The following is a 23,187-nucleotide window of genomic DNA, read 5'->3' on the forward strand; positions in this document are numbered from 1 at the left end:
GAAAAATTGGGAAAAATCAGTCAGAAGTGGGGGATAAAAATCAGTGAGAAATGGGGGGAAAAGTCGGTGAGAAATGGGGAAAAAATCAGTGATTAATGGGCGGGAAAATGCATGAAAAATGGGGGGAATAATTCAGAGAGAAATGGGGGCAAATATCAGTGAGAAATGGGGGGGAAAATCAGGAAATATCCATGAAAATTGGGGGAAACATCCATGAAAAATGGCGGAAAAAATCAGTGAGAAATGGGGAAAAATGGGGAAAAAGGAGTGATAAATGGGGGAAAAAATCAGTGAGAAATGGGGAAAAATGGGGAAAAAAATCCACGAAAAATGGGTGGAAAAATCCATGAAAAATCAACGGAAAAATCAGTGAGAAATGGGGAAAACATCATGGTGAAATGGGGAAAAAAATCAGAGAGAAATGGGGAAAAATCATTGAAAAATGGGGGATAAAAATCAGTGAGAAATGGGGGGAAAATGGGGAAAAACATCAGTGAGAAATGGGGAAAAAAATCTTTGATAAATTGGGGCAAAAATCATTGAGAAATGGGGAAAAAAATCAGTGAGAAATGGGGAAAATTTGGGAAAAATCCACGAAAATTGCGGGAAAAAAATGCTTGAAAAATTGGGGAAAAAAATCCGAGAGAAAATCCCCGGGAATCCCCGGGAAAATCCCCCCGGAATCCCCGAGAAAATCCCCCAGGAATCCCCCAGAAAATCTCCCCGAAATCCCCGGGATCATCTCCCCGGAATCCCCGAGAAAATCCGCCCCGAATCCCCTGGAAGATTCCCCCGGAATCCCCGAGAAAATCCCTCGGAATTCCCCGGGAAAATCAACCCGGAATCCCCGAGAAAATCCCCCGGAATCCCCGGGAAAATCCCCCTGGAAAATCCCCGGGATAATCACCCCGGAATCCCCTGGAAAATCCCCTAGGAATCCCCGAGAAAATCCCCCCGGAATTCGCCGGGAAAATCCCCCCGGAATCCCCGAGAAAATCCCCCCAGATTCCCCGGAAAATCCCCCCGGAATACTCTGCAATATCCCCCCGGAATCCCCGAGAAAATCCCCCGGAATCCCCGGGAAAATCCCCCAGGAAAATCCCCGGGATAATCACCCCGGAATCCCCTGGAAAATCCCCTAGGAATCCCCGAGAAAATCCCCCCGGAATTCCTCGGGAAAATCGTCCCGGAATCCACGAGAAAATCCGCCCGGAATCCCCGGGAAAATCCTCCAGAAATCCCCGAGAAAATTCCCCCGGAGTCCCCGGGAAAATCAACCCGGAGTCCGATGGAAAATCCCCCCAGAATCCACGCGAAAATCCCCCGGAATTCCCCTAGAAAATCCCCCCGGACTGCCCGAGAAATTTCCGCTGGAATCCCCGGGAAAATCCCCCCGGAATCCACGCGAAAATCCCCCAGAAATCCCTGTGAAAGCCCCCCCGGAATCCCCAAGAAAATCTCCCCGGAATCCCCGAGAAAATTCGCCCGTAATATTCGGGAAAATATGCCCGGAATCCCCTGGAAAAACCCCCCGGAATCCCCTGGATAATCCCCCCGGAATCCCCTGGATAATCCCCCCGGAATAGCCGATAAAATCCCCCTGGAATCTCCAGGAAAATGCCCCGGGAATACGCGAGAAAATCTCCCCGGAATCCCCTGGAAAATCCCCCCTGAATCCCCGAGAAAATCCCTCCGGAATCCCCTGAAAATCCCTCGGAATTCCCCGGGAAAATCCTCCCGGAATCCACGAGAATATCCGCCCGGAATCCCCGGGAAAATCCTCCAGAAATCCCCGAGAAAATCCCCCGGAGTCCCCGGGAAAATCAACCCGGAGTTCCCCTGGAAAATCCCCCCGGACTCCCCGAGAAATTCCTCCCGGAATCCCCGGGAAAATCCCCCCGGAATCCGCGAGAAAATCCCCCCGGAATCCAGGCGAAAATCCCCCAGAAAGCCCCGTGAAAGCCCCCCCGGAATCCCCAAGAAAATCTCCCCGGAATCCCCGACAAAATCCCCCCGGAATCCCCGGAAAATGCTCCCCGAATCCCCGGGATACTCACCCCGAGATCCCCGGGAAAATCCCCTGGAATTACCAGGGAAAATCCCCCCAGAATCCCCGCGAAAATCGGCCCCGAATCCCCTGGAAAATTCCCCCGGAATCCCCGGAAAATCCCCCCGGAATCCCCGGGAAAATCCCCCCGGAATCCCCGAGAAAATCCCCCCGGAATTCCCCGGGAAAATCCCCCGGGAATCCCCGAGAAAATCCCCCCGGAATCCCCGAGAAAATCCCCCCGGAATTCCCCGGGAAAATCCCCCCGGAATACTCCTGAAAATCCTCCCGGAATCCCCGAGAAAATCCCCCCGGAATTCCTCGGGAAAATCGTCCCGGAACCCACGAGAAAATCCCCCGGAATCCCCGACAAAATCCTCCCGGAATACTCGGGAAAATCCCCCCGGAATCCCCGGGGAAATCCCCACGGAATCCCCGAGAAAAACCCCCCCGAAATACTCGGGAAAATCCCCCCGGAATCCCCGAGAATATCCCCCCGGAATCCCCGGGAAAATCCCCATGAATTCCCCGGGAAAATAATCTCGGAATCCCCGAGAAAATCTCCCCGGAATCACCGAGATAATGGCCCCGGAATACCCGAGAACATCCCCCGGAATTGCCCGAGAAAATCATCCCGTAATCCCCGAGGAAATCCCCCCGGAACATTCGGGAAAATCCCCCCGGAATTCCTCGTCAAATCACCCCGGATACCCCGGGAAAATCCCTCCGGACTCCCCGAAAAATTCCCCCCGGAATACTCGGGAAAATCCCCCCGGAATCCCCGAGAAAATCCACCCGGAATCCCCTGGAAAATCCACCGGGAATTCCCCGGGAAATTCCTCGCTGAAACCCCTGGAAAATCCCCCCGGAATCCCGGAGAAAATCCCCCCGGAATTCCCCGGGAATATCCCCTCGGAATCCCCGGGAAAATCCCCCCGGACTCCCCGAAAAAATCCCCCCGGAATACTCGGGAAAATCCCCCCGGAATACTCCTGAAAATCCTCCCGGAATTCCCGAGAAAATCCCCCGGAATTCCCTGAGAAAATCGCCCCGGAATCCCCGTGAAAATCCCCCCGGAATCCCCGGGAAAATCCCCCAGGAATCCCCTGGAAAATCCCCCAGGTATCCCCGATAAAATCCCCCTGGAATCCCCTGGATAATCCCCATGGAATCCCTTGGAAAATCCCCCAGGAATCCCCGAGAAAATATGCCCGGAATCCCCTGGAAAATCCCCCTGGAATCGCGGGGAAAATCCCCCCGGATTTCCCGGGAAAAATCCCCCCGGAATCCCCGAGAAAATCTCCCCGGAATCCCTGAGAAAATCCCCCCGGAATCCGCGAGAAAATATGCCCAGAATCCCCGATAAAATCCCCCCGGAATCCCCGGGAATATCCCCCAGGAATCCCCGATAAAATCCCCCCGGAATCCCCCAGAAAATCCCCCCGGAATCCCCGACAAAATCCCCCCGGAATTCCCGAGAAAATCCCCCCGGAATCCCCGGAAAATCCCCGCGGAATTCCGGTCCATTTCTGTGGGAGAATAGTTTGTAAGGATAGTGCAGAAGGCACTAGTTGCCAACGAGTTACAGCTGTACTGATTAGCAAGGAGTGGAAACAGCCTTGCCTGCCCAGTGAGGCTGGTTGTTATAAAAGCGTGGGTCAGCTGGCTGCCAGTTTCACTAAGCACAGCTCCAGCTGGAGGTGCAGAGCCTGCTGCAGTGTGGGCTGGAGCCTGCTGGCTGTGCTGCGAGGAGGAAGGGACACGTGGCCGTGCAAGGGATGGACAAGGTGAGAGGATGCTGTGTGTGGGACAGACAGGCTCAGGTGGCTGGGGAAGGGACAGGCTGGGGTTTAGCCAGTCGTACAGAGGAGAGGAGGAGTCGGGGCTGTGTGGAGCTGCCTGTGAGAAAAGGAGTCAGAGTTGCCTCAAAGAAATCTGTGGAGAGAAGGCATGAAAAGTGTGTAATGAAAGACTAATGTTGGTGCCTGTCATGTCTGTCTTGATAGAATTGCTACACGTTTTCTCGGAATGCTTGAATTTAGACATAAAATGAAAACTTTATTGTAAGAAAGGAATGCATTTCTCACCAAAGTGGTGTAGGGTGGGGGATCACAACTCACAGATGGCCTGGAAGCGGAACGGCCACAGGGGTTACTGTAACTGGGCCTCCAGTACCAAAGCCCCAGTGGGTTTAAAGGCTAGAGCTGGGCTGGGATTAGCACGGGCTATGCAGCTGGGCTCGTGCACAGGTCTGTCAGCACTCCTACCCGAGGACAGTCCCTCACCTAGGGAGAGGTTCTAGGCCTGGAGATGAGGCTGAGTTTGGGAAGGGTGATGAGGACATGGTTAGGGAGGGATGTAAATGCATATCAAAAGACTTAATTTTGAGGGGTGGCAAGCATTAGCTATAAAGCAGTAAGTATTTACAGCTAAAGGCTGGAGGTGGGGGCTGTCTGAGGAGGACAGGACTGTTTAAGGCTGAAGTTGGAAGAGAAACCTTGGTGAAGCTTTTGCGTTAGAAACGGCCTCACCTGCCAAATCAGATTTTTGTCTTCAGGATTGCATGAGTGAGGATGCCACAGCCAAGGAAAAGGTTCAGGTTTGGGAGGCAAAGGCGAGTTAGGCAGGGCTGCAGGGCTGGGGCTTGGCTGTTTCCATACTGCTCAGGGCAGCAAAGGGTAGCTGGCTCACTGGGCCTTGGATCTAGAACTCTTTTTGGAACAAGGTGGAGAGCTGAGGTTCATGCAAGGAAGGGGCCAGGAATTCTTTGTCTGACTGGAAAATGCCAGAGGGGCAGTGTGTGACTCGGATAGGATGATATGTTCGTCTGGCGAGAGTCACAAAAGAATATTTTGGTTTACTGATAACTGGGCAGCTCAGAAGTTACTACTTGACTTAGTTGCTGCTCCCATCTGTTGCACACATAAACAGAGCAAAGCAGACGAATTCTCTCGGAGCCTGAGGTCTTTGACTGGCCCTCCAAAAATGCTGCCCGCTAAAAAACAGACGTGGGGGAGGAAAGTTGTCAGATACAATAGAGCAAGAAAAGGCCACGGGCTTCAAAGTGCCCTCCAGCAGACCATGGAAGTGACCTGTCTGGAAGTGAAACCAGCAGTCTGCTTCCCCAGCCTCCTGGAAGCCTCTAACAGCTACACAGGCAGTGAGGGGAGAGAACAATTCAACCTAAAAATAATTTTCAGTAGCGTTCTGCACTGCTGTTAAAAATACTGCAACCAGGGAATGTGGTGTGGTGATAGCTATTAGGCCTGTAAGTCTGGTAACTGGGGCTTTTAGCTCAAACATCTCGGTATGGCTACTTTGAGCCTTGTAAAAGCTGCGTTAAGTCCAATTTCTTGGGTAGTTCTACTAGCTCTAGCCTTGCTTTTCATCCCCTCAGTAACAAAGCAACTCCCTCTCGAGAATGTTATTTACTTTCCATATTATGTGCCTACCAATTTCTGGAATTGCAAATGTCTTTGGATACATGCGTAAATTTAAGTTTCAAGAAAGCTGTCAAGCTAAAACAAAGGCTTGCCATAATGCAGAAGAAAATGTTTTATGGAAGAACTGAGAGGTCCCTACCTGGGCATAGAATTTGCTATACTAAGGTGTGTTCCAAACGGATCTGCCATCTAAACAAGCAGAAAAATAGTTGGAATGTAGTGAGTTCAATTTAACTATTGCTAGAAATAGGAATTATTAGCAGAGCTTGGAGCATGATATCACTAGCAGCAGTAAGACGCTTTTAGCTTGCTTCTCATAAATTACTTGTCAAAAGCATTTGTACCTAGTGTGTAGCAATTAATATTTCCCCATTTTCTTCCCCCCCGCCCCCCAGTCTCAGGTACTCCTTTTATTTTACCCTTTTCTGTCTTGTAACATCACCTTCCTTTATTTTATTCTATCTTCTGTTCTCAGAACATCGCAGCATCCTCTGTCAATGTGAAAGCATTTGTTCATCCTGTCTTGGAATGGCTGTCAATGTTGCCCTCTTCTGGATCACTTTTTTTTTTTTTTTTTTTTTTTTTTTTTTTTTTTTTTTTAACAATATGTTGCTAAATGTCAGGAAAATTAATCCACAAACACCAGCGGTTTATGTCCAAAAAGGAAACAGAGGAGTCCTTTTTGCTTTATTCGAATAAAGGGAGAGGCCATGGGACATTCCCCTGGCATCTCTCAAATTTTTGGAGGACGCAGCCTCCTTTTTATCCTATTTTCCCGGCCGCATTTCCCTCTCTCTTTTCCCATTGGCTGAGGTACTTGAGAGGCACAGACTTCCCGGAACGCCTGATACCTGAAATTCCCCTCTAATGTAGAACCCTCCCTTTTAATTTTTAATTCTTATAGAATTCATAGTTTCCCCCCGTTGCTTCTTTCATCTTTCGATATCCAATTTCATTTATCAGCAGCCCCGCAGTTTGTTTGTAAAGGCAACTATCTCTTTCCATTCATCAATCAGTGGAATCCATCCCATTGTTTCTTTTATCTCTCAGTGCTAGCCTTATCTACAGGCTGATCCACAGCTCATTTGTAAAGACAAATTCAACATTCCTCTCAGCTAATAAATGAGAAGTTAGCTGAAAAAAGTAAAAACTGGATTTTTTTTCTGGTGTGTGTCGGACAATACAGTGGAGAGAATTTGCGGGAGGATGATCGAGGATATCCTATTATAATATCGTTCTCGGACATTTTACTATTTTAGATCATCAGTTGTATTCTGAAAGAAATCTATTTTAATGATATGTGTACGTTTGCACGAAGTTATAGTTAAATATAGCTTGCGGCTGGGCTCTTTAATGAATAGGGGTATTTTTGGTTTTAATTCAATATTTTATGCTTGTGGTGTGTAGTGTGCTGATTTATTTTTTAATGTTATTTACTACGTGCGCTTTTGTTTTTGAGTGAAGGTAACTTTCTGGATGGCTTTGTATTTGAGGCAGAATGAATTGAAGTAGGTTTTTAAAACTGATTTTTCATATGTACGATGGGGAGTTTAGTAGGGGCAGCTCTGATGGTGGGGGCTTGGTTGTTAATTTTATCAGACGGCTTTTGTTAGATACAGCTTTTAATTCTGGAAAGTTTTTTTTTCTAATGTCGTGCTTTGAAGGTGGTTTTCGAGGATGTATGGTATAGCTTTATTTTGTTTGTAGATGGTGTATGATAAGGGCTATGGTCTATTTATCTAATGCCATGTTTTTTCATTCAGGTGTTGATAAGGGAGTTCTTGAATGGCGTTTTGTGTTGTTTTTGTTTTTGGTGGGGCGTTGTTTTTAAAGGATACCTTGATAAGGTTTGCCGATGGCGTTCTAGCCTGTAGCATAAGGCATAGGGTAGTTTTTGAATTATTTTGTGGTGGCTTTGATTCTTGCCAGTATGTAGTGTTTGTTTGAGGTAATGCTGTGTAGCTAATTTCTGTTTTCTTATTAATATTAGAATTGGAGTGTTGTAGTATATGGGCTGTTATTATATCCTAGGGGTTCTATTTATTTGGTTTGATTGTTTTCTAGTTATGGATAATTTTTCTCAAAAAACCATTTTCAGAATTTCAGGCGTGACACAAAAGAACACTCAGATTGCTGGAAGGGAAACGTGTGCCCAGATTGTCTCGAAGCAGTGCTGCTGTCGGTTCTCGTTCAGTTGTGTCTTCTGAAAATGAGACTGTTGTATTCATTGCGCTGTGCTAAACACTTGTCATTCTCCCAATGCCAGGAAACAGATGAAGCTTGAAGAAAGAGGAAGGAATTTGGAAGCGTACAAACAAGCTGAGAAGAGGTTCAGAGATCAGGGTGCTCACTGGCAGCAGGGGCTGGGGGTTAGGGCTGAGCAGGAGCAAAGCCGGAGCACATCAACCTCACCTCGTGTTTTCTCGGGGGCTTTATGGCCCTGGCAAGAGAGAGATGTTCACTGATGAGTCCCAGGCCGAGCCGTGAGCACAGCATGTTGTGTTGGAGCTGGGGGTTTTTTTTGAGACGTTCAGCAGCCACACTCTCTAGTCAAGAGTCCTGAGGTTTGTTGCTGCTCCACTTTCATCCTCATATCCAGCTTCCAGCCCTTTTCTTCTCTCTGTCCAGTGTGTCTTTTGTGTTCCTTTCTTGTCCTGTGTGCTCCCCATCCCATTCCCGTTCCCTACGGAGGGGGAGGGTGTGGAGACTGGGGGCTCCGACGTGGTTTGGGGCACCCCAAGGTCCCTGGGAAAGGGAGCCGGGCTGCGCTGGAGGAGCAGGTGAGTCGGGCATGGGGGGGGTCATGCTGGGTGCCAGAACACTGACAGGGAGGGGTGGGTGTAGAATGCATGAAAAACAGAACCATAAAAAATACCTAAATATAGTCTAAAAGGAATGTTTAAATGCTTTTTATTTGGGTAGAGGTACGGTTTTTATAGCTAATATAAAAATAAAATATAAAGAATAGAACTAGATTGGTATACATGTAAAATATAATGAAATATAAGTAGCAAATATCTATGAAAAATCTAGTGTATAACAGAAATAATGCAAATATAAGAATATGTATAAATATAAAATAGAGCTATGAGAATGGTAATAAGAATGGGGTAAAACATCAGTGAGAAATGGAAAAAAACCACATGAAAAATGGTGGGAAAATCAGTGAGAAATGGAGAAAAATCAGTGAAAAACGGGGGGGAATCTTTGAAAAATGGGGAAAAAAATCAGTGAGAAATGGGGGAAAAAAAATCCATGAAAAATGGGGGAATAAATCAGTGAGAAACGGGGAAAAGTGGGGGAAAAAATAATTGAGAAATGGGGAAAAAAATCAGTGATATATGGGGAGAAAATCAGTGATTAATGGGCGGAAAAATGCATGAAAAATGGAAGGAAAAATTCAGAGAGAAATGGGGGCAAATATCAGTGATAAATGGGGAAAAAAATCAGTGATTAATGGGGGGAAAAATGCATGGAAAATGGGGGGAAAATTCAGAGAGAAATGGGGGCAAAAATCAGTGAGCAATGGGGGGGGGGAAATCGGGAAATATCCATGGAAAAATGGGGGGAAAAAATCAGTGAGAAATGGGGGAAAAATCAGTGAGAAATGGGGGAAACATCATGGTGAAATGGGGAAAAAAAATCTTTGATAAATTGGGGAAACAAATCATTGAGAAATGGGGGAAAAAAATCAGTGAGAAATGGGGAAAATATGGGAAAAAATCCACGAAAATTGCGGGAAAAAATGCATGAAAAAATGGGGAAAAATCAGTAAGAAATGGGGGGAAAAATCCATGAAAAATGGTGGGAAAAATCAGATCGGCGATCGATAGCTAATGCGTGCCTATGGATTAGATCGGCGATCGATTGCTAATGCCTGCCGATCGATTAGATCGGCGATCGATTGATCGCGCCTGCCGATCGATTAGATCGGCGATCGATTGATCGCGCCTGCCGATCGCTTAGATCGGCGATCGATTGCTAATGCCTGCCGATCGATTCGATCGGCGATCGATTGATCGCGCCTGCCGATCGATTAGATCGGCGATCGATTGATCGCGCCTGCCGATCGATTAGATCGGCGATCGATTGCTAATGCCTGCCGATCGATTCGATCGGCGTTCGATTGCTAATGCCTGCCGATCGATTAGATCGGCGATCGATTGATCGCGCCTGCCGATCGATTAGATCGGCGATCGATTGCTAATGCCTGCCGATCGATTCGATCGGCGATCGATTGATCGCGCCTGCCGATCGATTAGATCGGCGATCGATTGCTCATGCCTGCCGATCGATTAGATCGGCGATCGATTGCTAATGCCTGCCGATCGATTAGATCGGCGATCGATTGCCAATGCCTGCCGATCGATTAGATCGGCGATCGATTGCTAATGCCTGCCGATCGATTCGATCGGCGATCGATTGCTAATGCCTGCCGATCGATTAGATCGGCGGTCGATTGCTAATGCCTGCCTATGGATTAGATCGGCGATCGATTGCTAATGCCTGCCGATCGATTAGATCGGCGATCGATTGATCGCGCCTGCCGATCGATTCGATCGGCGATCGATTGCTAATGCCTGCCGATCGATTAGATCGGCGATCGATTGATCGCGCCTGCCGATCGATTATATCGGCGATCGATTGCTCATGCCTGCCGATCGATTAGATCGGCGATCGATTGCTAATGCCTGCCGATCGATTAGATCGGCGATCGATTGATCGCGCCTGCCGATCGATTCGATCGGCGTTCGATTGCTAATGCCTGCCGATCGATTAGATCGGCGATCGATTGCTCATGCCTGCCGATCGATTAGATCGGCGATCGATCGATCGCGCCTGCCGATCGGTTAGATCGGCGATCGATTGCCAATGCCTGCCGATCGATTAGATCGGCGGTCGATTGCCAATGCCTGCCGATCGATTGCTAATGCACACTATTTGCACACTCCTTGCACACCCTTTGCACTCATACAGAGGCAGGAGGTTTCTCAGTTCTGGTCGGGGTTTTTTGGGGCGTTCATTCAGGGGGATTTCCTCAAGGATTGGGACACTCCTTGATTCCATCCCTTGCCTGTCTCCCAAGCGCCACCCTGTGGGCAGAGCGCGGTACTGCGCGCCTGCCTCTCCCAAGATGGCGGCTCGGGTGTCGCTCCCCGACCTTCTAACTCTGGCTGCAAAAGGAGGGTGGCACAGCAAGGAGCCCGCTCGCTCTAGTGGGATGCCTGCGCACGACGCCGACACCGATCCCACGGGTGCGATTTTCGGCGGCGTTTCCAATCGTGCGGACATCTCCTTCAGCCCGCTTCGGCCCGGGGAAGAGGGGCGGGGCCGCCAGCGATGGTCCCGGCGCAGCCCGGGCAGGCTCGGGGCGGAGCCGGGGCTTGGCGAGGCGGGGCACGGAGGTCCCGGGGACGGGACCGGGCGGGGCCGGGGCGGTGCTTTAGGGGCGGTCCCCAGTGGTCCCAGGCGGCACCGGGGGCGGGGCCGGGTGATCCCGGAGCGGTACCGAGCTGTGCTGGGGACGGCGCTGCAGGGGCGGTGCCGGGCCCGCCTCAGGGTGATTGAATGCCCAGAAATCGCCTCCTCTGCCCCGTGCTCACACTGAGCTGCGGGCTGCAGCGTGCTGTCGGAGCTCCGCACACAGCACGGATTTGGGCTTCCCCTCCTCTCAAACCCTCTCCCCCTTCTTCCTCCTCCTCATCTTCCTCTTTTTCCTCTCCCTCCGCCTCGCCCCCCTCCCCGGGCCCCTGACTCCCCCCGGGATCCCCTCCTCCGGAGGCGGCCCTTCCGAACCGACCCCCCCTCCAAGCCCCGGAGCCCGAGACCATTAAGGTAAGCTTTGGAATTGAAATATCAGGATATTCACTGGCCTGAAATTTCAGGATTGTACGATTTTTTCTTGAAGCAGTTGCCTTTGCTGCAGGATTGTGTGGTCACCAGTCTCCTTTCCTGTGACTCTTGTTGAAATTTGCTGTCAGATAACCGGCTAGTAACGAAATATTTGACAGAAATCAATGCTGTGAACGGACTTCACTGCAGCAGTTGATGAAAGAGCAAAGAAAATGTCTGTCGTGTTTACGCACCCCCCCGAGGCTGAATGAATTCTGATACTGTAATAAATCAGTGCAGTTGGTGCCTGCAAAGGTCTTGACATTGATCAAGAAGATATTGCTTTGGATTTTTACTTTTTATCAGCGTTTCTTTAATCTGTACTTCAGCACTCTAGCCTTTCATAAGTCTTCTCCGGTTTCCTCTGGCCCTGCAGAGTAGTCCTCTCTGTTATTGTCTGATCCCAGCTTTGATGCAAGGAGGACTTTTTGTCTTGAAAATTAGCATCCCCCTCTGCATATTTAAATTAGTTATTTGACTTTTGAGAAAAAGCTGGTCAGCTCGAAGTCCACCAGACACCAGAGGCTGCTGTTTTTAGCACCTTATTCAAAGAGGACATCCTTTAGTTACCTAAGTAGGGGTAGAGATTTACCCTTAGGAATAAGGAATAAATGCAAGCAGACTGTCCTGCCAAGAAAAAAATCCAGTTACAGTGACTGAATTAGGGTTTAGTGGCCCTTGATCCTTGCAAGGGATTAAAGGCAGGTTCACTTGGTCTCCCAGCAATGAATGTCTCAACCGAAAGCTGCTCAAAATGTGCCGTTTTTCTGATGGTTTTGGATTCTTTTGCCAGGTGGGAACATGGACTGCTTGACTTGTTCCTGTGTCCACTTTCCACTTCAGTCCTTTGCATTTTCTCTGAAGGGAAAGCAGGAACAGGGAAGTTGGGGCAGTTCCGTCAGCAGAAAGGCTGCTAAGAATAGATGGTAAGGACTTACTTTTCTGCACAGTGCCATGTAACTGAAGGCTCGTTTTTGGATTTCACATTCTGTTCCTGCCTGGTTTTGTGAGAGCTGCAGGTGCATTTCTGTTTCCAGACCCTGCCAAAAATAGTCGCTTATATTATAATGAATCCTTTTTCCTTCATGTTTTCTTGCTTTAAAAGAATTACCCTGTCAGATTGATGTGAGCAGCAGTTGTTTTTAGATCTGCTGGTGTTGTACACGGAGTAACTGTAGAACAAATGAGTTGTGATGGCTTCCTTGTATTTGATGTGTGGAGAGGAGCAAAGGCACAGATTCATCCTGTGTAATTGCAGTCGTCCAACGTAGGTGCCAGGGTCGGGAAGCTGGGCAAGGTTTCCTCTCTTGCTGGGCCTTAGGGGGAGGGAGCTGAACCCTGGTGTCACTCGGATTCCTTCCTCTTCTCCCTCCTCCTTTCTTGCTTGTAGAGCTGGAGCTCGGGGTCACCGAGTTTGGGTGCTCGCAGTCAGGGCCTGAATTTGGAGAGCAGGAAAGCGGGGGGAAGTTTCTAGGCACGTCAAAGCCTGTCTCTAGGGTGTGGGACTTGTTGGTCTTCCTCACCACCCCCAGCAACTTGCACTTCTCTCTGGACCTTGCTGTGGTCACAGCCCACTGCTCATTTATGTGACTGTTCATCCCTCTGCCTGATTGCTTTAAGTACAAGTAGCCTGATTCAGGTTTAATTTAGCAATGATTTTCCTCTGTTTCATCGGTAGTTTTCTAAAACTCCCCTACAGGCTATTTTGAAGGTGCTTTTTTCTTTTTTTTTTAACTGCCTGTGATGATAGAAAGCTGTACGGCCCTCTGAAAGCAGTATAACCTGCTTTCCAAAAATTACAGAAGTAGGATTTTTATTGTCCACTATGCAGCTGAAGTCCCCCTAGTGAGCCTCTTGAACTGAGGGTGAGGAGAGCGGCAGATACGACTCCTCATCAACCTGCTCTTCTTTTCGTTCCTAAAAGAAGGAAGCATGAAGGTAACTATAGAAAAAGATCTGCATCCCTCGGGGTTTTGTATTTTAGGTGTTTTGAGGTTTATTTACACACCTCCTCCTTTGTTTCCTGGACAGGTTTTACGTGACAGTGGAGCGTTTGAGGACACGTGGAAGGAGCTTTCAATTTGGCTGGAGCACTTGGATAATACAAAAGAAGACCAGAAGGAAGCAGTGATTCAGTTTTTGGAAAAGGTAACGGTGTTCAAATCAGCTGGATAAAAAAATGCAAAGAATAGTGTTAGTGGAAACTGGAGGTCTTGTTGCTATTGTTGAGAAACCTGTCAAAGGCCAGCGAATGAATTCTGAGAAAAGCCTTGTTTGGGATTCTTTATACGGAGGTGGCATCCTTCTTGTGTTCAGTGGGAGGGCAGCCAAATGATTTGTAGGAAAATGAAATCCAAAAAGATCAGCTGTTATTACAGCATTGTCGGTGTAAGGGTAGAGTGGTGTAGGTGTGGGTAGCTTTGATCTCCTCTTTAGGTGCCGACATTATCAGAGCTCAGTAGATGGTGGTCCTTGACAAGGAAAGGTGACACTTGCTGTTTACTCTTCAGGATGTTGAATGCCCAGTGCTTTGCCTCCACTGTGGTCTGCCCAGGTACTCGGTGTGTGGTCGCAATCTAGGTGCCAAGTTGTGGTGGGTTTTTGTTTTTCCATCAGTGTGGCCTGTAGAGCAGGAACTGTAGACAGAATCCTGCAGAAGTGCTATGGAAGTTGTCCTCATAAAAGCTGCCCAGCTTTCAGCACGTGGTCGTTCTCAGTACCGTGTGGTTCCCCTGCACTTGCCAGCCAGCAGGTGCACTTACCTTTCTCCCCACCTTTGCTGACAGATCCTGCTGAAGCTGGTGGCCAACCCCTGTCCCTACACTGACAAGGCAGCAGACCTGGTTCAGGCAGCCAGCACGCTCCAGGTGGCTCTGTTTAAACAGGACTCTGATAACATCAGCATCCCCGTCTCTCACATTGATGGTATGTGGTAACCTGTCAACATCCCAACTCCATGACTTGGGGATACACTTTCTAGCCCTAATCAGCAAACTGGGGATGGATAACTCTGGCAATCCTGTTAAGTAAGGGCCCTCCAGGATTCAGCTCTCCACGTGTTCTTGGTATCAGAAGTCGAAGTGGAATTGCCAAGTTGCCGCTTTACCTCTGAAAGTAATTTCTGCCGTGGTTGTGCCACTTGAACGGTATTTGAAATCTCTCTTCACGCTCTTGCAGCGGCGTTTTTGAACTCAAATGGAAATCTAGCCCTTCTGCCTGGGACTGTTGACAGAGTCATGGAATCCCAGAGTGGTTTGGCCGGCAAGGCTCCTTAAATCTCATCCAGTTCCAGCCCTGCCATGAACAGGGACACCTTTCAGTAGCCCGGGCTGCTCCAAGCCCCAGTGTCCAGCCTGGCTTTGGACACATCCAGGGATCCAGGAGCAGCCACAGCTGCTCCGTGCTGGACAGCAGCATTGAAAGGCAGAGTGAAGGTTCAGCTGTAATTTAGGGGTTGCACTTAACGTTGTATTGTGTGACAAATGTGGCTTTCATACTTTTTTTTAAATTTTTTTTTTTTTATTAAAAAGAATTAAAAAGATGCCTTGTATTCCTGGAGTGTTGCATTCTACGTCTGTTGTTTTTCCTGTTAGTCTGGATTCTTGCTTTGATGTTTTTCTTCACTTATTAGATGTCCTGGATATGGTGGATGTCCTGATCGAGGACAGTGATGGCTTTGATGAAGAAGTTGGGTTCTCTTTAAATGAAGACGTGATCATTTCCCTTCAGTGCTGTTGTCCCTGCTGCATTAGAAGCCAGGAATGAACAAGTCCACGTGGGCCTGGATGCTGATCCCTCTTGCTGGTCCATGACAGCATGTGACAGGTGAGATTTCCAGGTGTCTGATTTAGCAGGAAACTGGTTTGTTCCTTCTTGTGAGGAGGCTCATTGGCTTTGCATGGGCAAAGCCACTCCACGTTTTCCATCTAGGAACAGAGCTGGGGAGCTGTTTTAAAACAGAGTCCCAGAGGTAAACAGCTTGGCTCGGTATTTCTGTGTGGAAATAGAAGAATATCTGTGTCTTCTGATTTTTCTCTCGTCTTTCTTCCACAGGTGTTTTTGTATTCCTGACTTGGGTTTCCATCGGGGACACGTGGCTTGGAGCTCAGGAGCCGGATCTGTTCCTTGCCCACGGCAGATTGGTCTGCACTAGTGCAGGTGACGAATTACAGGACGGCTTGGGAACTCGGAAACAAGGAGAAGCAAGTCTTATGTGTCTTTGCAAAAGGTTTTGGCTACCACAGGGCATTAATTCAGGGAGTTAAGACTTCATCTTTAACGTTCTGTGCTCTGCCAGCATCACTGCGAGCCCTGAAAGCCTCCTGAGCTGTTCTCATACAGACCTATCTTGTTTGGTCAAAAAAAAATCTTAGTTTAGTTTCGTCCAAGAAATGTTACTACTCTGTGCGAGCTCATGGGGAAGCTTTTATTTGGCATCTCTCAGTGGGACATTGAAAGTCCAACTTCCCATTTCTTGAACAGTCTGAGAGGCAGTGTTACTTTCTATCATTTTTATCACATGCATTTTAAACTTTTTGAGGAACCGGCAGGACTGTTTGTGCGGAGGCGTGCGGTTCACAGCCATCCTCTGTCCAACGTAGGATGGGAAAAAAAGGCTGGAGAGCTTCCTACAAGGGGCTGTAAGTGCAAATGACCAGGAGCCCGGGGTTTAGTCATGATGATTTAGTATTTCTTTAAAGACTCTGATTGATTTCATGATGCCAAAACCAGTATGAATAGAAGACTGAAGTCAGGAATCACGATGGTCTCCTTGGGTTTAAAAAGCTTTAATGGTGTTTCAAGACATTTGTATGAGACCTGGTTTGTTTTTTCTTACCCTTTTATTCAATCAAAAAAAAAAAAAAAAAAAAAAAAAAAGCCTTGATCCATCACTGCTGCTGTGATGTGTGACAAATGCCTGTCCTCCCTCCACGTGGAACAGGTGAGAGGTGGAACTGAAGCCCAAAGAGTTTTCTGCCCACTGATAACATGTGAGTCATATTGGGAATTCTCTGCAGAATGGCAACAGTTGTTCTTGAATGTGGCCATGAGGGGAGTGGAACATGGCAGCCCGGGTCTGAGAAGGTGCAGTGCCAGAAGGAGAAGCTTTGAAATGTTAAATCAGGATTGATTCAGGTGACTCGCGACCGCGTGCTGTGCCCAGGTCCCTGGTAGAAATACTGTGCAGGGAAAAGCCAGAGCTGCCTGTGCTATGAGCTGAATTTTTTATTGGGCGAGGGGGGGGGGGGGGGGTGTGTGAAATAAGAATGAGGTGCAAATGAGGGAATTGCTTGTGTGTGTGAATATTCTTGTCCTAAAGGAGCGCTGCCCGGTGCTCCTCCCTTCCTGTGCCCCTCTCCTGGTGAGCCTCTGTCCTGCTGGCCGTGCCTCTCTGTCTCCGTGCCTGTGCTGCTCCTTGCCCGTCTTTGCCCGCCCCGCACGGGCTGTGCTCGCTTCCTCTCTGGCTCCTGGGTTCCCTCTTTGTCATGGTACCCCTCAGTCCTTGCTGTGTGTTTGGCACTCTCTGTCTTTTCTCCGTCCTTCTCTGTGCCTCTGTGGTGCTCCCTGTGCCGTTGTTTCCCGTGGGATCCTTGTGTCCCGGTCACTGTCTGTCCTAGGGTGATGTTATGGTGTTTCTATCTCCAATCATGTGTCCTGATTATGTTTGGTATTATGTCCTGTGCTTCCAGGACTGAGTCTGAGAGTGAAGCTTTGTTTTGTCTTGTTATCAGCCGGCTCACCTCCCCCATGGTCTATGTTTAGGAGAGGTTTTAGCTCGGTTTGCTTGCTTGCCTGCTTGCTTGCTTGCTTGCCTGCTTGCTTGCCTGCTTGCTCGCTTCTGCCTCTTTTTCTTTCCTTCGCTTTGCCCTTGCTTTTTTCTTATTAGTTAGTTCAGCTAGGCAGTCCAACTTTTTCCCTGGACTGTTTTCTCTTCCACCCCGTCCCCTCCCTCTCCTGGATACCATCTGAACCTGTTCCGGACGGGGACCTGGGAAACCCCAAGAAACACCGGGAGTCTACACTCTGTCACCTGCAGCAGCCATTCCCAAGCGCCAGAGACTGATAACTGGGCGACCACTCGCCAGAGAGACTGAACTCGTCATCCCTTCAGAACGGTGAAAGAGTTTTTTGTCAGCTGGTGTTGTCTTTTTTCCCTGTGCTGGGGAGTGTCTTGCTTGTTAAATAAAGAGGTTTTTTTCTCCCACTCTTCTCCGAGGAAATTCTTCCCGAACCCGGTGGGGTGGGGGGGAGGAGTCGTGGGGTTTGTTGTCTGGGGGCTCCTTCTGGAGGTTTTCCCCCAAATTTGCCCCAAACCAGGACACTGTCCCTGTTCGTTTTTAATCCCTCCCTCTTGTGCTGCCCATCCAGCATGCCAGGGGTTTCTTTTCGTTTTTTGGTTATTTTTCGTTTTCATTTTTCTTCTTCTTTTTTTTTTTTTTTTAGGGGGGGTTCCATTTCATCGTGCACCTTGATGTTAATTTTCTTCCCTTGTCTTCTCTGCTGCCCCTCCTCCTTTCTGCCCCTTATCCCCTGTGTCTGCAGGGCTGGGGAGGAACTTCAGCCCTTGTGGGGGTTGCCCTCCCTTTTCTGGTGTCAGCAGAGTCACTTTCTGTGGGATGGACACATGGGAGGGGTTGCAGTCAAGTGCCCTGCTGCTGTCCAGGGCAGTTGGAGTCGTTCTGTGCCTTCTTTGGGGTGAGGAAAAAAGGCTGAGGGGGGCTCCGACGTGGTTTGGGGCAGCCCAAGGTCCCTGGGAGAGGGAGCCGGGCTGCGCTGGAGGAGCAGGTGAGTCGGGCATGGGGGGGGGTCATGGTGGGTGCCAGAACATTGAGAGGGAGGGGTGGGTGTAGAATGCATGAAAAACAGAACCTTAAAAAACAGCTAAATATAGTCTAAAAGGAATGTTTTATTGGTTTGTGTTTGGATAGAGGTAGGGTTTTTTTATAGATACTGTAAATATAAAAGATAAAGAATAAAAATATAGAAGCAAATATAAGAAACCAATATATAAATATATTACATTACATTATATTTTGTTATGAAAATAGAAATATATAAATATTTAGACTTTAAAAGGAATTTTTTATTGTTTTTTATTTGGTTAGAGGAGGGTTTTTAATAAATAATATAAATAATATAGGCAAAAATATACAAATATGCAAAAATAGATACTGACATAAAATTATTATAACTATATATGCATATATATATGTAAGTATAAATATATAGAAATAAACATAAATATAAAATACATGTATGTAGTATGTAATATAAATAATTTATCGATTTTAATATGTTCTATTAAATAGTATGTTATAATAGAATGTAAATAGCATATAGTATATTAATATACTAGTAAAAAATACGTTAAATAGTATATAAATATAGAATACACAATATAGACATATAAATCTACAGATATAAATATGAAAACTAAATAAAAAAATATATTCAAATATAATTTAAAATAATCGAGTTTTTTGTTTCTATTTGGTTAGAGGCAGAGCTTTTAAAGAAATAATATTAAAAACTATGAACCTACAAATATAGATGGATCTACATAAAATAGAAATACCATTAGTAATATAAATCTATGTATATAATGAATAATAAAATAATATTGTATATATGATAAATAGAATAGCAATTAAATTGAATATATGAAATATGTCTAGATTATGACTATAAATTAAATATTAAAAAATAGATGATTTCTATATATAAAAGGGTTTTTTTTTCATTTGGTCAGAGGCAGGGCATTTTTAGTTTGGGTCGGGGTTTTTTTGGGGCGTTCATTGAGAGGATTTTATGACGGGTGGGGACTCTGGTGCTTGGAACTCTCTCCCTTCTCTGGCTGTCCCTGACAGGGCGGCAGTGTCGGGCTGAGTTGGGCGGCAGTGCTGCCGCCGTGTGGACACGGGCGGGTACTGCACCGTGCCCCTCTCAGGATGGCGGAAGGGCCCGCGGGCCGGGACCCAGCCCTGCGGCAGCGCTCAAGATGGCGGCCTCTCTAGGACCCCGGCGGATAGGCGTCTACGTAAAACGCCTGCCCGCGCCTGCCGGCGCCCTCACGCCCGCGGCACCGCGGACCGCGCGGCCGTTGTCGGCACACTCTGACACGTCCGGGACAATTGTCGGCGAACGGATCGGCGTCGGCGATGTAATCAGGCATCTTATGCCTACACACCGGGGTCCTGATTTTTTCCCGCCCTTTCTGCCGCCATTTTTGGCAGGTCAGCCGGGGTGCCGCCCGAGGCGCCATTTTGAGAGTCCCGACACGCTCAAGATGGCGGCCTCTCTAGGACCCCGGCGGATAGGCGTCTACGTAAAACGCCTGCCCGCGCCCGCCGGCGCCCTCACGCCCGCGGCACCGCGGACCGCGCGGCCGTTGTCGGCACGCTCTGAAACATCCGGGAAAATTGGCGGCGAGCGGATCGGCGTCGGCGACTTAATCAGGCATCTTATGCCTACACACCGGGGTCCTGATTTTTTCCCGCCCTTTCTGCCGCCATTTTTGGCAGGTCAGCCAGGGTGCCGCCCGAGCCGCCATTTTGAGAGTCCCGACACGCTCAAGATGGCGGCCTCTCTAGGACTCCGGCGGATAGGCATCTACATAAAACGCCTGCCCGCGTTCGCCGGCATAAAAATAAATATGCATAAATATAAACATAGACATAAACATGCACAAACGTTAACCTGCATAGATATAAACATAAACATAAACATAAACATAAACATAAACATAAACATAAACATAAACATAAACATGCAAAACAATAATATAAATATAAACATAATTAGAAATAGAAATACAAACATTAATAAAATCAGTGAGAAATGGGGTAAAATCAGTGAGAAATGGGGGGGAAAAGCCATGAAAAATGATGGAAAAATCAGAGAGAAATGGGGGAAAAATCGGTGAGGAATGGGGAAAAAGATCAACGAAAAATTGGGAAAAATCAGTCAGAAGTGGGGGATAAAAATCAGTGAGAAATGGGGGGAAAAGTCGGTGAGAAATGGGGAAAAAAATCAGTGATTAATGGGCGGGAAAATGCATGAAAAATGGGGGGAATAATTCAGAGAGAAATGGGGGCAAATATCAGTGAGAAATGGGGGGGAAAATCAGGAAATATCCATGAAAATTGGGGGAAACATCCATGAAAAATGGCGGAAAAAATCAGTGAGAAATGGGGAAAAATGGGGAAAAAGGAGTGAGAAATGGGGGAAAAAATCAGTGAGAAATGGGGGAAAATGGGGAAAAAATCCACGAAAAATGGGTGGAAAAATCCATGAAAAATCAACGGAAAAATCAGTGAGAAATGGGGAAAACATCATGGTGAAATGGGGAAAAAATCAGAGAGAAATGGGGAAAAATCATTGAAAAATGGGGGATAAAAATCAGTGAGAAATGGGGGGAAAATGGGGAAAAACATCAGTGAGAAATGGGGAAAAAAATCTTTGATAAATTGGGGCAAAAATCATTGAGAAATGGGGAAAAAAATCAGTGAGAAATGGGGAAAATTTGGGAAAAATCCACGAAAATTGCGGGAAAAAATGCTTGAAAAATTGGGGAAAAAAATCCGAGAGAAAATCCCCGGGAATCCCCGGGAAAATCCCCCCGGAATCCCCGAGAAAATCCCCCAGGAATCCCCCAGAAAATCTCCCCGAAATCCCCGGGATCATCTCCCCGGAATCCCCGAGAAAACCCGCCCCGAATCCCCTGGAAGATTCCCCCGGAATCCCCGAGAAAATCCCTCGGAATTCCCCGGGAAAATCAACCCGGAATCCCCGAGAAAATCCCCCGGAATCCCCGGGAAAATCCCCCAGGAAAATCCCCGGGATAATCACCCCGGAATCCCCTGGAAAATCCCCTAGGAATCCCCGAGAAAATCCCCCCGGAATTCGCCGGGAAAATCCCCCCGGAATCCACGAGAAAATCCCCTAGGAATCCCCGAGAAAATCCCCCCGGAATTCGCCGGGAAAATCCCCCCGGAATCCACGAGAAAATCCCCCCAGATTCCCCGGAAAATCCCCCCGGAATACTCTGCAATATCCCCCCGGAATCCCCGGGAAAATCCCCCAGGAAAATCCCCGGGATAATCACCCCGGAATCCCCTGGAAAATCCCCTAGGAATCCACGCGAAAATCCCCCGGAATTCCCCTAGAAAATCCCCCCGGACTGCCCGAGAAATTTCCGCCGGAATCCCCGGGAAAATCCCCCCGGAATCCACGCGAAAATCCCCCAGAAATCCCCGTGAAAGCCCCCCCGGAATCCCCAAGAAAATCTCCCCGGAATCCCCGAGAAAATTCGCCCGTAATACTCGGGAAAATATGCCCGGAATCCCCTGGAAAAACCCCCCGGAATCCCCTGGATAATCCCCCCGGAATCCCCTGGATAATCCCCCCGGAATAGCCGATAAAATCCCTCTGGAATCTCCAGGAAAATGCCCCGGGAATACGCGAGAAAACCTCCCCGGAATCCCCGAGAAAATCCCCCCGGAATCCCCTGGAAAATCCCCCCTGAATCCCCGAGAAAATCCCCCCGGAATCCCCTGAAAATCCCTCGGAATTCCCCGGGAAAATCCTCCCGGAATCCACGAGAATATCCGCCCAGAATCCCCGGGAAAATCCTCCAGAAATCCCCGAGAAAATCCCCCGGAGTCCCCGGGAAAATCAACCCGGAGTCCGATGGAAAATCCCCCCGGAATCCCCGAGAAAATCCCCCGGAGTTCCCCTGGAAAATCCCCCCGGACTCCCCGAGAAATTCCTCCCGGAATCCCCGGGAAAATCCCCCCGGAATCCGCGAGAAAATCCCCCCGGAATCCCCAAGAAAATCTCCCCGGAATCCCCGAGAAAATTCGCCCGTAATACTCGGGAAAATATGCCCGGAATCCCCTGGAAAATCCCCCCGGAATCCCCTGGAAAATCCCCCCGGAATCCCCGACAAAATCCCCCCGGAATCCCCGGGAAATGCCCCCCGAATCCCCGGGATACTCACCCCGAGATCCCCGGGAAAATCCCCTGGAATTACCAGGGAAAATCCCCCCGCAATCCCAGGGAAAATCCCCCCAGAATCCCCGCGAAAATCGGCCCCGAATCCCCTGGAAAATTCCCCCGGAATCCCCGGAAAATCCCCCCGGAATCCCCGGGAAAATCCCCCCGGAATCCCCGAGAAAATCCCCCCGGAATTCCCCGGGAAAATCCCCCGGGAATCCACGAGAAAATCCCCCCGGAATTCCTCGGGAAAATCGTCCCGGAATCCACGAGAAAATATGCCCGGAGTCCCCGGGAAAATCAACCCGGAGTCCGATGGAAAATCCCCCCGGAATCCCCGAGAAAATCCCCCGGAGTTCCCCTGGAAAATCCCCCCGGACTCCCCGAGAAACTCCTCCCGGAATCCCCGGGAAAATCCCCCCGGAATCCAGGCGAAAATCCCCCAGAAATCCCCGTGAAAGCCCCCCCGGAATCCCCGAGAAAATTCGCCCGTAATACTCGGGAAAATATGCCCGGAATCCCCTGGAAAATCCCCCCGGAATCCCCTGGAAAATCCCCCCGGAATCCCCGACAAAATCCCCCCGGAATCCCCGGGAAATGCCCCCCGAATCCCCGGGATACTCACCCCGAGATCCCCGGGAAAATCCCCTGGAATTACCAGGGAAAATCCCCCCGCAATCCCAGGGAAAATCCCCCCAGAATCCCCGCGAAAATCGGCCCCGAATCCCCTGGAAAATTCCCCCGGAATCCCCGGAAAATCCCCCCGGAATCCCCGGGAAAATCCCCCCGGAATCCCCGAGAAAATCCCCC

At 48.6% G+C, this 23,187-nt stretch overlaps 1 protein-coding gene across 6 annotated transcripts; it reads left to right on the forward strand.

Annotated features, from left to right (window-relative positions):
- Positions 1 to 10,603: 10,603 nt before the first annotated feature.
- Positions 10,604 to 16,265, forward strand: LOC148224583 (nucleolar pre-ribosomal-associated protein 1-like). 6 transcript variants are annotated; one of them, XM_088162762.1, is made up of 6 exons: positions 10,604 to 10,745; positions 13,214 to 13,320; positions 13,414 to 13,530; positions 14,169 to 14,307; positions 15,014 to 15,207; positions 15,436 to 16,265. In XM_088162762.1, exons 2-5 carry the CDS (start codon positions 13,315 to 13,317, stop codon positions 15,145 to 15,147), a joined length of 396 nt encoding a protein of 131 aa, XP_088018888.1. In that variant the 5' UTR covers positions 10,604 to 10,745; positions 13,214 to 13,314; the 3' UTR covers positions 15,148 to 15,207; positions 15,436 to 16,265. The 6 variants fall into 6 exon arrangements, with proteins under 6 accessions (XP_088018888.1, XP_088018885.1, XP_088018887.1 ...); XM_088162761.1 differs by lacking the exon at positions 10,604 to 10,745 and adding an exon at positions 11,031 to 11,325; XM_088162759.1 differs by having other exon boundaries at positions 13,214 to 13,530.
- Positions 16,266 to 23,187: the final 6,922 nt, after the last annotated feature.

Source organism: Sturnus vulgaris, chromosome 3 (genome assembly GCF_052056855.1).
Source record: "Sturnus vulgaris isolate bStuVul1 chromosome 3, bStuVul1.hap1, whole genome shotgun sequence".
Classification (NCBI taxonomy): domain Eukaryota; kingdom Metazoa; phylum Chordata; class Aves; order Passeriformes; family Sturnidae; genus Sturnus; species Sturnus vulgaris.